At 35.5% G+C, this 14,435-nt stretch overlaps 1 protein-coding gene across 3 annotated transcripts in view; it reads right to left on the reverse strand.

Annotated features, from left to right (window-relative positions):
* The window catches only part of MND1 (meiotic nuclear divisions 1), a 72,896-nt gene that overhangs the window by 18,678 nt on the left and 39,783 nt on the right, over positions 1-14,435 (reverse strand). For all 3 annotated transcript variants that reach the window (XM_059394341.1, XM_059394321.1, XM_059394331.1), the window contains exons 5-6: positions 5,337-5,411; positions 2,417-2,531 (exon numbers count right to left, since the gene is read on the reverse strand). In XM_059394341.1, coding sequence (XP_059250324.1) covers positions 2,417-2,531; positions 5,337-5,411 — 190 coding nt within the window. The remainder of the gene's footprint in view (positions 1-2,416; positions 2,532-5,336; positions 5,412-14,435) is intronic.

The following is a 14,435-nucleotide window of genomic DNA, read 5'->3' on the forward strand; positions in this document are numbered from 1 at the left end:
GATAAAGTTTCTTAACTCACTGTTATCTAGAAGACATTTTCTTCTCACTGACTTAGACCTCATAGCCTACTTAATACTCATACACTCTGACATGTTTTCCTTAGGTTGAAAAATAAATTACCAACCACAAGGGTTAAGATGGAGAATAGAGGTCAAGTTGAGGAACTTCCTCCTCAACTATGCTATGCTACTCTCCACAAAATTCATCATCCTTTATATCACCTGAAACTTCTTCCATCAAATTTCATCAGCTCTCTAAGAGGTGAGGCGAATGCCAAAATTGCTGCTTGATTCAGAGATACAAGGAATGGCAACATCTGAAATCACATGCCTGAAATAAATTACTTCCCTCTCAGTGAATCAGTTTGGCACAGTTCTTTGCCCTTGTGGATTTCTTGCAACTCAAGACGATCCACTGGCTGAGGATCATCACCAGGGCAGGTCAGAGGAGTTTTGTAAGACTAAGTAAGTTTTAGCGATTCTTCAGGGATCAGAAGTAACCAAAAGGACTGTAAAAATAGGAGGTCATTAGGAGAGGTGATGTCAGTCATGGTCATATGCCCAGGGAAAGAGCAATGGCAATATAATGGGGGCCACAAAGTAGAAAAGCAGAGCCTTGACTGGGTATGGCTGTGAGTTTTAAGTCCTTGAAAGAAAAGAGAATGAAACTGGGTAAGAAAAGAATTGGAATCATCAAGGAAAAAGTCCCTAACTACACAACACTGAAATCACAAAGGAAGGCAGAACCAAGTTAGAGTAATATACATAGGATCAGATTTGATTACTGTGAAAACAGAATTTTCATGATGAACTGCTAGAGGGCACAGACATGCTGATCCTAAAACTAAATTACCTGAAGGCATTCGATCTGGGAAAGAAAACTGTTCTCAAAGTTTTCTTTCATGACACAGTTGATGTCCTCTTTAACAAGCAGTATGCACTTCCTTTTAAAGATGATTCATGAGCAGGCCTAGCTTTCTCATAGTAAACTCCTAATTGCCTCTTGCTGCTTTGAAGTACTTGTGTTTGCGGAAGGTCATTTGATATTAATTAAAACTTCAAGACTGATTAAACTGGTTAATTTTGTAGCAGATTTGGTTAGCACCTTTTTCTGAAGGATGCTGATAAATGATAAATGAATTAATCTATGGGCAGCATGAAAGAGCTAACATGTCTCTCTAAAATGTAAATACTTGATTTACAGAAAATGATTGGCTCAGGGGTGGAGAGGTTGTTCTGACTCCACCTCTCAGTCATCCTGGCTGAACCAGGGCCAATACATGCCACATCTAGACTGGGGACTACATGTATGGGATTAATGCTTCATGGAGATGTGCAAACCAGTGACCTGTCTCTGAGTTTAACTTCAGATTACAGGAACTAAACTGCTTAAATATTTTTTAATTGCAAAGACAACCATCAGGAACAACGTAATTGTAATCCAATTATTCTCAAGCTAATTTTAAGGTACCAAATATTTTAGATTTCTCTCAAAGCTTTCAATTACAAACATTTCACTAGGTAGAGTTCCCTAAATGAAAAGACAGGCTAAGACAGAAAAATGTGATGAAAGTTATACATATTTTCCTAAGCAATTAAATGAAGTCTCCTTATAATGTACTCTTTTACTTTCTTAAATGTTCAAATTCATATCTTTACATAAATACATTAAAATCATTCAAAATAAAGCTTTGGTTTTTATAAAACCAATAAAGATTGGTTTTAAAGTAGAGGAAAACATCACTGGTATGTTCAAAAGACAAGTCAATGCACAGACTGATTTTCTGTAACTTGCAACATCATATTTTTGGTATTATCTTGCCTAGAAGATAATGGTGGGTTTTGTTCTCAAGTCAATATACTTGGGGGCAACTTAACTGCTCTGACTTCTCAGTTTCCTAAACTTAATTTTTGTCTTTATCCTCCTACCCTATCTACTGTTCTTCTTCTTAAAATAATTTCACAGAGTTATCACTATTCAATGCCTTAAGACTCTTTGATGGAAACACTAATGCAATATTAAAACTGCTCATGGCTTGATTTTCTCATATACATGGAGAATGGTTACTAACTAGAAGTACAAAGTCTCATTGACAAAGTCAAAAACTTTCAAGGTGTGAGTCTGCTTGAGATTTTCTTTGCTTTTCCACTCAGGTGTGCCCTATCAAAAAATAAATAAATGAATAATATAAAATTAAATTAAAAAAAAAAAAGGAAGTGCCTAGGTAGTTTAGTCAGTTTGGCATTCGACTCTTGGTTTTGGCTTAGGTAGTGATCTCAGGGTTATGAGATCAAGCCCTCTGACTGGCTCCACACTGGGCATGGAGCCTGCTTGGGATTCTCCCTCTGCTCCTCCCCTCACTCTAAAACTTAAAAAAATTTTTTTAAAAACCTTCTAGGTGTGATATAAACTTACGTATTTCTTCCACAACTTGTGGGTCACATTCCTTGTATTCTTCTACTTCTGCCTTTAGCTGTTCCCTTTGGTCTCGAAGTGAAGAAAGCTCTTTTGCTAGCATGGTTCGCTCTTCCTGCATTCAACATAGTTTTATGTAAATTAAGACAAACAAAATGCCATTGTAAGGTTATACATTTTATAAACATTTCATTTTATTTCTCATAACTAATGTGCACTAGGCTTTTAGACAGTATTATACAGACACATACCTATATTCACAGTATAAGAACAAACTCAACTGACATTTTTCTCTGATATCTCAAGCATCTTTCATATATTTTGACTGGATGAATGGGAATTAATATGTAGAATCGACCAGTCATAAATAGACGATTATCATACCACTGATTATCAAATGTTTGGAAAAGATACTGCCTCTTGGGTAGGTTCATAAGATTGTGTCAGTATAAGTAATATTTTATGGCAACATCATCATTATGCAATTTTCCTTAAAAGTGTGACAGACAATTTTTCGACCTTTAAGGATGATTAGCCTTTAAAAATATTTAAAGATATCAGAAATAAGAAATTATTGCCTCCTATCATTTTCCTTTAAAGGTAAACCACAATAAAGCTTTTAAAACAACAGGATCCAATAAACACATTTGAAATTTCTAGCCATAGTTCTCACTAACAGGTGGAAGTCACCGTGCCACAGTTTTCAATTCATATGTGTGAACGGTTATGACACAAACTTATAGGATAAGCCTGAAGCAAAGCCAAGCAGAGTTCAACTGCCTTGATGGAACTTATTTAAGGTTCCTTGCTAGCTTATATTTGGTACTTGTATTTTTTGCCTTTTGCCTTTAACTGTTCTCTTTTGTTCCAAAGTGAAGAAAGGCTCCTTTGCTAGCGTTTGTATAAGGGAATGCAGAGCATTGTATGGAGCAGCATGGGCTGAAGCAGCAGAGTCCAACAGAACTCTACAATGATAGAAATGTTCTAGATCTGTGTTCTCTAATGCAGGAAACATTAGCCACATGGACCTTCTGAGTATATGATATATGGCTATTGTTACTGAAAAACTGAATTTAATTGCATTTATTTCTAATTCAAATGTAAATAGCCACATATGATTACAGTGTATATTGTATTAACATAACTCAGAAGAGATTTAAAAGTAATTACAATATAAGATGGCTATTTGCCATCCACACCCAAAATTATACATGCTCCACTATGAAAATTGAGCAAAATGGTAAAGAATCTGTGTGAAGGCAATAACTCTCTAGACACCCTTAACTAGGAACACCTCAGACTGTTACTAGCACTGAGATCTGTGCCACATTACTTTAATTTTTTGTGCCTTTAGTTTCTTGAATTAAAAATGGAGATAGTAATAGTGGGTACCTCCTTGCACTATTGGCAGGATTCAATGAATATAAAACGCACTGGGATATATATACTTGCTTGGCTCACAGTAAGCAGATTATGTATGTTAGCTATTTCTCCTTCATTGACAGCAGCATCATCATGACCATGAATAATGCCTAGTAAATGGGAGCTAGATGTTTCTGAAAGATCCTGATTGGTGTGCTCAGGATGAACACGAGAGTTCATCTTTCTCAGGAGCCTTTCTAAACTGTTGTACTCCTCCAAGCCCTGCAGCATCCATAAGGATTTTTCCCAGGTGCAATGGAGCCAGGGGACTGGGTAACACTCAACAGACAACTTTTGGGCATGGATATTAGTTGAAGGTGCATCTATAATTTATGGCCAACGTTAAGGAAGAAAAAAAGAATCAAATAAAGAAAGAGTATTTGCTACGGTCCGTTAAAGATAACAGCTTCAGGTTATGCCCAGAACTTACCTTTCCTTAAAAATTCTTCAAAAATTACCACTCTCTAATTCTTATCTGTGACTGCTGATTATTCACATAAAAGAAGTTATGTGAAATTATTTTGAAAAGCCACGATAAGCCTATGGTGTATTCTTTTCTACATTGTGACTGTTTTTGAGTCTTTCACAATTAAGTGGTACAAATAGAGGCCTAGATGGAATGTTTAGTGGTGCATTTAGATCTTCAACATTTTTTCAGGTCATAAATCCATACTGGAGATTAATGAGGAAATTAGAATGTAAAGTGATTTTTAGAAACCCCTAACATAACACTTCAGAGAACATTATACTTTGTGAAATAAATAATGTCAATATTCACTTAAATAATTTAGAAATGTTACAAAGCCCCAAAGATAATAAATTGATAGTTTTCAATTTGTTCTATGCCAAAGACTTAAAAAGCATGACTCTTAAAATTTTACATAAATATTTATAAAGGGCTTACTTTGTGCCAGGTACTCTTCTGAGTGCTTTGCAAATATTTGCTAGTTTAATCCACACAGTAACCTAATGAGGTAGATTTTGTCCCTTATTTTACAGCTGGGATAATTAAGAACAGAGAATTTAGGAGACTTTCAAACCCAGGCTGTCTAGCTCCAGGGTTTATGCTTCTATGCTATGCTGCCATATACAATATAGTACAATAATAAAAAATAAACCTAGATTACAATTAGTGAATCCTACCAGGTCCAATGTTCATGTCCTTTGCTGTACTCATCTCTCTTCTGGTAGGAATGGTACACTCCTCACAGGAAGCTCTAAATTCTTACTCTTCTATTTTTTTTTTAAGATTTTATTTATTTACTATTTTTTTAAAGATTTTATTTATTTATTTGACAGAGAGAGAAATATCACAAGTAGGCGGGGGGGAGGGGAGTAGGCTCCCCATTGAGCAGAGAGCCCGATGTGGGACTTGATCCCAGGACCCCGAGATCATGACCTGAGCCGAAGGCAGAGGCTTAACCCACTGAGCCACCCAGGCGCCAGTTACTCTTCTATTTAGAATTGACACTATTAAAGACTCTAAAGACAAACTTACTGTTTCATGTCGGCCAATTTTAGCTTTCTCAATGTTTTTCTGTAGATTTGTGTGCTTCTGGTTTCCCTCAGATACCTGGAGAATTAAAATAAAATGGCTTTCTAAGATAAACTTGCTTAACATGAAGTTTATGAGTCAAGAAGTCAAAATGAGATTTTGACTTTTTAGCCCAAGGCAGTGCAACAAACAAGTGAACACTACAATGGGAACTAACTTGACTTGTAACAAACAAGTCAAGACTACAATGGAAACTAACTTCCCTAATTTGAAGAAAACCAAGTACCATGAATCATTAGGGCAGAATGGAAAAAAAAAGTTCAAAAACGTTTCCTCTCATCCCATCAGATTTATCTGCTGCAATCTTTATTTATTTACCTGCAATCTTTATCAAGTCCCCTAATTCCATGCCAAGTAACTTGAGGTATATTATGTAGTTAGAAATTGAATTTGAAAACTAAAAAAAAATGTTTTATATGAATTCTTTCTTCAAATTTCATTTCCGTTCTGCCTAAGTCTTTTGAGAACATCTTAGACTGTTTCTTATAGGCTTGTAGTATTATGGCCTGTTTCACTAACATAGAGTTGAAAATAAGACATCACTTATTATTCTTAAATCAGGTACATTATGAGGAATTACATACATGATATACTAAATTCTTAAAGAAGAAAAAAATATATGAGCCTGTTGCTGATTTTAGGCATGTTTTACATACTTTAAAAGTGATCAGTTCAAGTATTGTACTAAGCCTAGAAAATAGTAAATTTTATGTAGAAATGGATCAAATAAAACCAGCATAAAGAGACCATAAATACAGGATATTCATTAGCATGTGGCTGAGCCCACACCAAATAGGACTGGTTAATTTCAGAACATCAGTCCCCATGCTTCTCAATTTTATTAATCTCACCTGGGCCCATGACTAGATAAATAACCACAGGATTTTCCCAGTATTAAATTCTCCACCACATCTTTTGCTAGTTGGAAATTTCAGACTCATATGATTGGGTAAGAACCTCCTTAGAACATAATTTACTTCTTACTCACTCTTGAGTTACAAACATTTGGAAAATAATAATTGGATGAACGATTTCTCTAAGTTGATTATAAGAAGCTGACATTTTATAATATGACCTAGTTATGTGTATAGGGTAAATAATACTATGTGTCATAGATTAAAAAATCACAAACAATATCTTCAAAAAGTTAGCTTTACCCTGGCTTTAGGAAATCTTCCATTACTCAATTTGTATAAAGGAAACGCTGTCAACTTTCCTTTAATTGTTCTCTAGTCACTGATTCTAATCCATACCATGAATAAGATCCATCTGTGATGCCAAGAAGACAACACCACCAAACCAGTTATACCTCTTCTGAGGGTAACTACCTTCCTAATAATTAAAAAAAAAAAAAATCTGCTATACATTTAGGAGTCAAAATAAAGCTTTAAAGTCCTAAATTTAACAAGGAGATCTGGTTTTTTAAAACAACAGTTCTCATTTATAAAATAACACCATGTTTAAAACGTTAATAATCTGTCCTGCAGGACTCACCTGAAATAATTAATAAATTCATGTGATTTTTTTTAAGATTTTGTTTATTTATTTGACAGAGATCACAAATAGGCAGAGAGGCAGGCAGAGAGAGAGGGGAGCAAGCAGGTTCCCTGCTGAGCAGAGAGCCCATGTGGGGCTCGATCCCAGGACCCTGAGATCATGACCTGAGCCGAAAGCAAAGGCTTAACCCACTGAGCTACCCAGGCGCCCCTTCATGTGACATTTAAATTCAGGAATAGAGAATCATACAGTGAAAAAAATACATTAACCTATTGGCATAACATATTTCCATTAAAAGTGCTCTTAAAATATTCTGATAGGTAGATGTTATCCAGGTAGTTAATAATTACAAAAATAAGCCAATAATTAATGGATATATATCTTAGTTATATTAATGAAGTATCTTCCAGGTACTGTATGTCCGCTTATAATTATTTATAACTCAAAAACATTTGAAAGAGAGCTAATTCAGTAATTCCTTAACTCTGAAAATATTATCTGCTTTAAATGTGATCTCACGGTTTGTCATTTTAAGTATGTCAGTAATGGAGGAGAGACCAACTTAGATGATGTTATCAAATGAGAAGCTTCTGCTAACCCTCCTAAGTACTGAAGCAACTTGGTTCAGCTCCATAGTGAAGGATTCTTGGTGCTCTGTTCTTAAAATCTCAGCTACCAGAAACAGTGAAACCAACTCTTGCAAGGTAGCCCTGGCTAACAGCTTTTCATCTACACATCTCTTAGAAGCAATACCACTAGAGTTTTGTTTTTTTTTTAATATTTTATTTATTTATTTGAGAGGTAGACAGCGACAATGAAAGAGAGAGAGCATGAGAGGAGAGGTCAGCGGGAGAGGCAGACTTCCTGCTGAGCAGGGAGCCCAATGTGGGACTTGAATCCAGGACTCCAGGATCATGACCTGAGCTGAAGGCAGTCGCTTAACCAACTGAGCCACCCAGGAGCCCCACCACTAGAGTTCTTAACAGGTACCTGGAATTCAACCAAACCCAGGCTTTCAAGGGATAAACACTGAAATTTGTAGCCACTGTGCAGATATTATCTAAACCAGTCCTCAAACTTTAGCATATATCAGAATCACCTGAAGGGCTTGTTAAAACACAGGTTCCTGGGCTACACCTCCCAGTTTCTGAACAGTATTCTGGAGTAGAACCTAGTAATCCGTATTCTAATGTGCTCACAGGTGATGGGTGATGCCGATGCTTTGCATTCTTGGGCACCACGATTTTGAGAACTACTGACCTTAACAAAAACCTGTTTTGTTACAATAACGAACCCAACTACAAATACACAAGATATTAGTATATGGGAGAATATTTTCTAGTTCAGCAAAAATGAATTACTGCTAAGTACTGTAGCCTGAACTAGAAACAAACAAAATATTTTAGTAATTCTCCCACTAAAAGAAATATAAAAGTTTGCATTTACAAATAGAGAAAAACAAGTGATGTTTGGTTTGTCCAGAACGTTATTTACCATAAAATTCCTTTGAAGAACTTTCTATATACATTTTCATTAATAAAAAAAGAGCCAACTATATGCTATACCAAACCCATTACAACCCTCACTAAATAATTTGGTAAAACCCAGTGATTCAGAACAACAATAGCAACAAAAAAATGTCATGATTAGCAAGAAGAGGATTTCATCTCTAGATTTGAGGATCTGATACAATGCCTCTCTTTAATGCTTTCCAGACCACCTATACAGACACTCAGGGTTAAGAAACATAATGCCAATGTTTTCTAAAGGGCTAATTCACTGCCTGGAGGAACTGCCTGTTCATAAGAACAGAAAGACTGATTCAAGCTGTCTGCACTGGAATTCTCATTTGCTCCTTTTAATAAATAAAAAAATTTCAAAGCACTGCAGAGGAATATAGAAGTTCTCATAGGTGGGAAAGAATGTCAGGCAACAGGGAATGTGGAAAAGAGGTAACAGCAAGAGAAACCAGATGAGTCTACTGCTTTATCAAAATTCACATACAGTTATATAGGGAAAAATAAGTTCTATGTCTTGTTCCTCCTTAAAAAAAAAAGCAGTATCGTTTATTTTGGTATTTTATATATTTAAAAAATCTTGTTAGAGTATCTACAACTTTAAAATTCACTTTTTAAGGTGATATTTCATTTAGGCATCAATCATAAGGAAACTATGGATAGTAAAGACATTTATATATAATGAAAATTGCCTTATAAATTGCCTTTATATATAAAAAAATATAGCCTTTATATATATAAAAATTGCCTCTCTATATATGTAAGTTCCCTTTATATATATAAAGATGAAATTGCCACAATAGAGAAATCTTAAATCAATATTTCATGGTATGAATGTGTCACGATTATGTAGCTAAAGGAAATGTTATGGAAGAATTTTTAATGACACTCTGAAAATAGAATAGAGTTTTTAAAAAGGTGGAAACAAAACCATCAATACATTTCAGAGTCTATGACAAAAAAAACTGCAATAAAATGCACAAAATTTTAAAAATGATTACCTCTGTATCGTGGAACATAATTTCAAACTTTCTATATAATAAGCAAACATCATTATTATTTAAAAATTTTTCCCATTATAAGCAATATTTGAATATTCTCAAGAAATGAGTAATTTTTATTTTAAAAGACTCAAACAGTGCAGAAGAATTTAAAAGTGTCTTTTTACTCCCACTTTTGCACCATCCCCAGAATCCCCTCTTTACAGGGGCATCCTGTAAAGTCTAAAGGGCATCCTTCTTTTCCCATTCCTCTGCTTTATTTTCAGATATAGGTCAATATAAAGAATATCTCAAACACATACAGGTTTATCTTTCGTTATGTTCTGTAACTTGTTATTTTTATCGAAACTTCCGTGTCAACATACATACATAGGTCTACTTAATTTTTAAAAAATCTTATTTATTTATTTATTTGAGAGAGAGTGAGGGCATGCACAAGCAGGGGGTAGAGGGTGGGTGGGGCAGAGGGACAAGCAGAACCCCCGCTGAACACAGAGCCCAATGAGGAGTTCCATCCCAGGACCCCAAGATCATGACCCCTTCCAAAGTCAGACGCTTAACCAACTGAGCTGCCCAGGCACCCTAGTTTTTTTTTTTTTTTTTTTTTTAAAGATTTATTTTAGAGACAGCTTGTGCACACAAGTGGCGGGGGTGGAGGGGCAGCAGAGGGAGAAAGAGAGACTCTCAAACCAAGTACCCACTGAATGCAGATCCTGACTCAGGGCCCAATCCTTCCACCCTAAGATCATGACCTGAGCTGAAATCCAGAGTCAAATGCTTAACTGACTGTGCCACCCTAGTGTTCCTAATTTTTTTTTAAAATAGATTTTATCAGAGTACTTCTAGATGCTGGATGGAAGGCACAGAGAGTTTTCCAAGTAACCCCTGCCCCCACAGACACAAGTACCAGATTTATTTTCATTTTCAAATGAAACCCCCCTTTTCAACCCCCGCCTCCAAAGTGATCCACTGAACCTACATTGACACATTATTATCACCCAAAGTCCATGTACATTAAGGTTCACTTTTTGTGTTGTACATGCTATGGTTGTGACAGATGCATAATGGTATGTATTCATCGGTATGGTACATACAGAGTATTTTGCCCTTAACATCTTCTGTGCTCTGCATATTTATCCCTGACTCCTGCCAAGCTCTGGCAACCAATGATCCTTTTCACGTCTATATAGTTTTGTCTTTCCAGAATGCCATATAGTTGGATTCACACATTATGTAATCTTTTTAGACAGGCTTCTTTCATTCAGTATGAATTTAATTTAGTATGAATGCATAAATATGCACTTATGCTCCTCCATGTTTCTTCATGTCTTGATACCTCATTTCTTTAAATCACTGAATAACAGTCCATTGTCTGAATGTATCATAGCTTATTTATGCATTTACCTACTGAATGACACCGTGGTCACTTTTGAATTTAGGCAATTATGAATAAAGCTACTATAAAATTGACATGCACATGAGTTTTCCACTCATTTGGGTTAATCTCAAAGAGTGCAACTGTTGGATCATAAGAGTCTGTTCAGTTTTATAATCAGCTGCCAAATTCTCCTTCAAAGTGGCTGTACCACTTTGCATTCCTAAGAGCCGTGAATGAGAATTCCTATTGTTCCACATCCTCACTAGTAGTTGGTGGTAGGTTCTTTCTTTCTCTAGTGTCTACATACTATTACTTTATTATTCTCTTGTCAATAGCTATTTTATTAATGTCTCATTTTCCATTATGGCAAGGCTCCAACACTCCCACCATTTGACATAAACCTCTGTGCACATGTGCAAGTCTTTCTCTGAGGTATAGTATAAGCAAAATTGCTGGCTCAAGACACAAACATGTAACTTTCTGTTAGCACTTTTTATTGTGGAAAATTCACATTCAACTTAAACATCTTAACCATTTTAAGTGTATAATTCAGCAGTAGAAGTACATTCACAATGTTGAGCAATCATCACCGTTACCCACGTTCAGAATTTTTCATCACCCCAAACAGAAACTTTATACCCATTAAAGAATAACTCTCCATTCTCTTTTCCATGCAGCCCTTTGTGATCTCACTTTACCTTCTGTCTCTGTGTATTTGCCCATTCTAAGTACATCATTTAAGTGGATCATGTAATTTTTGTCCTTTTGTGTCTGACTTACTTCACTTAGCAAAATGTATTCAAGTTTTATCCATGCTGAAACACATGTCAGAATTCCATTCCTTTTTAAGGCTGAATAATATTTCATTTTATGTATGTATCACATTTTGTTTATCCATTCATCTGTTGATGGACTTTTGGATTATTTCCACCTTTCGGCTATTGAGAATAATGCTGCTATGGACACTGGCATACAAGTATCTGAGTCCCTTCCTTGCTTTCAGTTCTTTTGGGCATGTGCTTCAGAGCGGTATTGCTGGATTATATGGTTAACTCCAAGCTTTAATTTTTGAGAAAATATTAGACTGTTTTCCGCAATAGCTTCACAATTTTACATTCCCACCAGCAGTGCACAAGGTTTCAGTTTCTTCAACATTTGTTATCTATAATTTTTTCTTACATAACATATGTGAAGTAAGTGTTTAACTTTGAATTTAGTCATTTTGCCCTTCACTGGTAGTATATAACAAGCTTACTCCCTGCAGTTTTCCCCAAAGTGGTTACTGGTAGTTTAAAAGATTGATAATCTGATGCCTGAAAATGATATTCCATTATTGTTTTAATTGCATGTCTTTGATTATCAAGATTTAGCATCTTTTCATCTATCTACTGATCATATGTATTTTTTCAATGACTTAATACCCTTTGACCATTATTTTATTGCATTGTTTACCCTTTTTTGGGGGAAAAGATTTTATTTATTTATTTGATAGAGGGTGAGAGAGAGAGCATAAGCAAGGGGAGTGGGAGAGGGAGAAGCAGACTCCCTGCTGGGCAGGGAGACAGATACGGGGCTCAAACCCAGCACCCCAGGATCATGACCTGAGCCAAAGGCAGATGCTTAACTGATTGAGCCACCCAGGCACCCCAGTTTATCCTTTCCTTAAATATTTTTAGAAACTGTGATAGATGGTAATCACTTGGTTATATATGTTTGACTTTTAATGTCTTTCAATGTACAAGTTTTAATTTTTTTGGGCAAATCATCTATCTTTTGGCTTTCAGATACAATGTCTTGCACAGAAAAGCCTCTCAATCTAATACTGCACAAATAGTTTCCTTCTATTATTTGTATTCTTTTGATCTTTCACTTTGTAAAAGGCCTCTGGTTTATTTTGGAAATGATGTGAGCCAGGGTTCTAAATTCAGTTCATTTTGATGGATATCCAATTATCCCTATAACTCATTTACTAGTCTGTCCTTTCTCTACTGAATCGATAAAGATGTATAGAATCTTTGTCATAAACTAAACAAGCATGCATAACCCTGTTTACAGTTTCTCTTCACTGCTCTACTTATGTTTGTCTATTCTTACACAAGTAGCAAGTTTTAATTACTATGGCAATATATATATTTTTTAAAGATTATTTATTTATTTACTTGTCAGAGAAAGAGAGAGAGAGAGCATAAGCAGAGGGATGGGCAGAGGTAGAGGTAGAGGGAGAAGCAGACTTCCTGCGAAGCCAAGAGCCTGACAGGCTCTATCGCAGGACCATAGGATCATGACCTGAGCCGAAGGCAGACACTTAACTGACTGAGCCATCCAGGCATCCGTCACCTCACTGTTCTTTAATACTTACTTGTTTCTTCCTACAATTTCTCTACCACATGAACTTGAGTATCATCCATAATAATCTAATAAGATTTTGATTATCACATTAGCTATATAGACATAAATAGACATTTTTGCAGTTTTCTCATTTGTGAATTTATTGCTCCATTTTTAAAACACCCTTTCACGTCCTTCAGTAGAGTTTTGTAGTTTTCTTCATGTATGTCTTGACCATTACTTTTTAGATTTTAATATTGTTTTGGGTGCTACTGAGGGAAGCCAATGACCTCTTGCCTAAGTCTATCACTGTATGGAATGTTCTTTGTAACAGTAGTTGATCTCAAGTGTTACTGAATCTGAATAAAGTCAGTCTTTTTTTAATGGTTATGGGAAAAAACTCTCTCCTGCCATCTGGATTGTAAACTCCAAGGCTACAAGGAAGCAAACAGCCCAGATCACTATTGGCAGCCATTTCACAACAGTCTAGAAAGCCAACTTTAGGACGTATCACATAAAAGGCAAAGCTAATATAAATGCAAAGAAACAGAGTCACAATCTTGATTAAACAATGCCTAAAGTATGTTCTACTTTTGAAAAAATTTAATTTAAATGCGTCACTAAGTCAATTCTACCTTTATCATTCATGCCAAGTAAATTTAAGTGTTCTGCCATTACCATGGTAAACATCTTAACTATTACAACAGATAAAGCTTTAATAATAGTCTATTTCATTTACTACTGGCTAGCAATGAATGCTGTGAATTATTTTTGAAGATAACAAATTTAAAACATTATTATTCCTCTATATTGGGTTATAGAACTAAGTCTCAAAGAATAAGAGTGGGTGGAATAAAGTGACATATGCCAGGAAGGTTCTTCATTCAATAAGCTTTTATAAAGTGCCCACTATATACAGTTTTAATAATATGAGCTTGAATCTTTTCACTAAATTGATATAGTAATGAATAACTCAAGGCATGTAGTGAGCACTGACTTTTGAGTATTTTTGAATTTTTTCCTTATGCAATAAGATAGTTGCTCATTTAAAAAACAACAACAACAACAACACTCTGTGAAGCTAGCAAATCAGTACTCTACTTAAAAGGGAGATCACATTTCCAGCAATCCAAACTGTGCAGCACACTAAATAACCTGGAAATGAGAAAAGTATACCAGAAATCTTAAATAATGGACTTAGGAACTAACAATGAGGATCCCATTAAGAAAGCAACACAGGGGCGCCTGGGTGGTTCAGTGGGTTAAAGCCTCTGCCTTTGGCTCAGGTCATGATCCCAGGGTCCTGGGATCAAGCCCCGCA

The sequence above is a fragment of the Mustela nigripes genome, chromosome 1, assembly GCF_022355385.1.
Source record: "Mustela nigripes isolate SB6536 chromosome 1, MUSNIG.SB6536, whole genome shotgun sequence".
Classification (NCBI taxonomy): Eukaryota; Metazoa; Chordata; class Mammalia; order Carnivora; family Mustelidae; genus Mustela; species Mustela nigripes.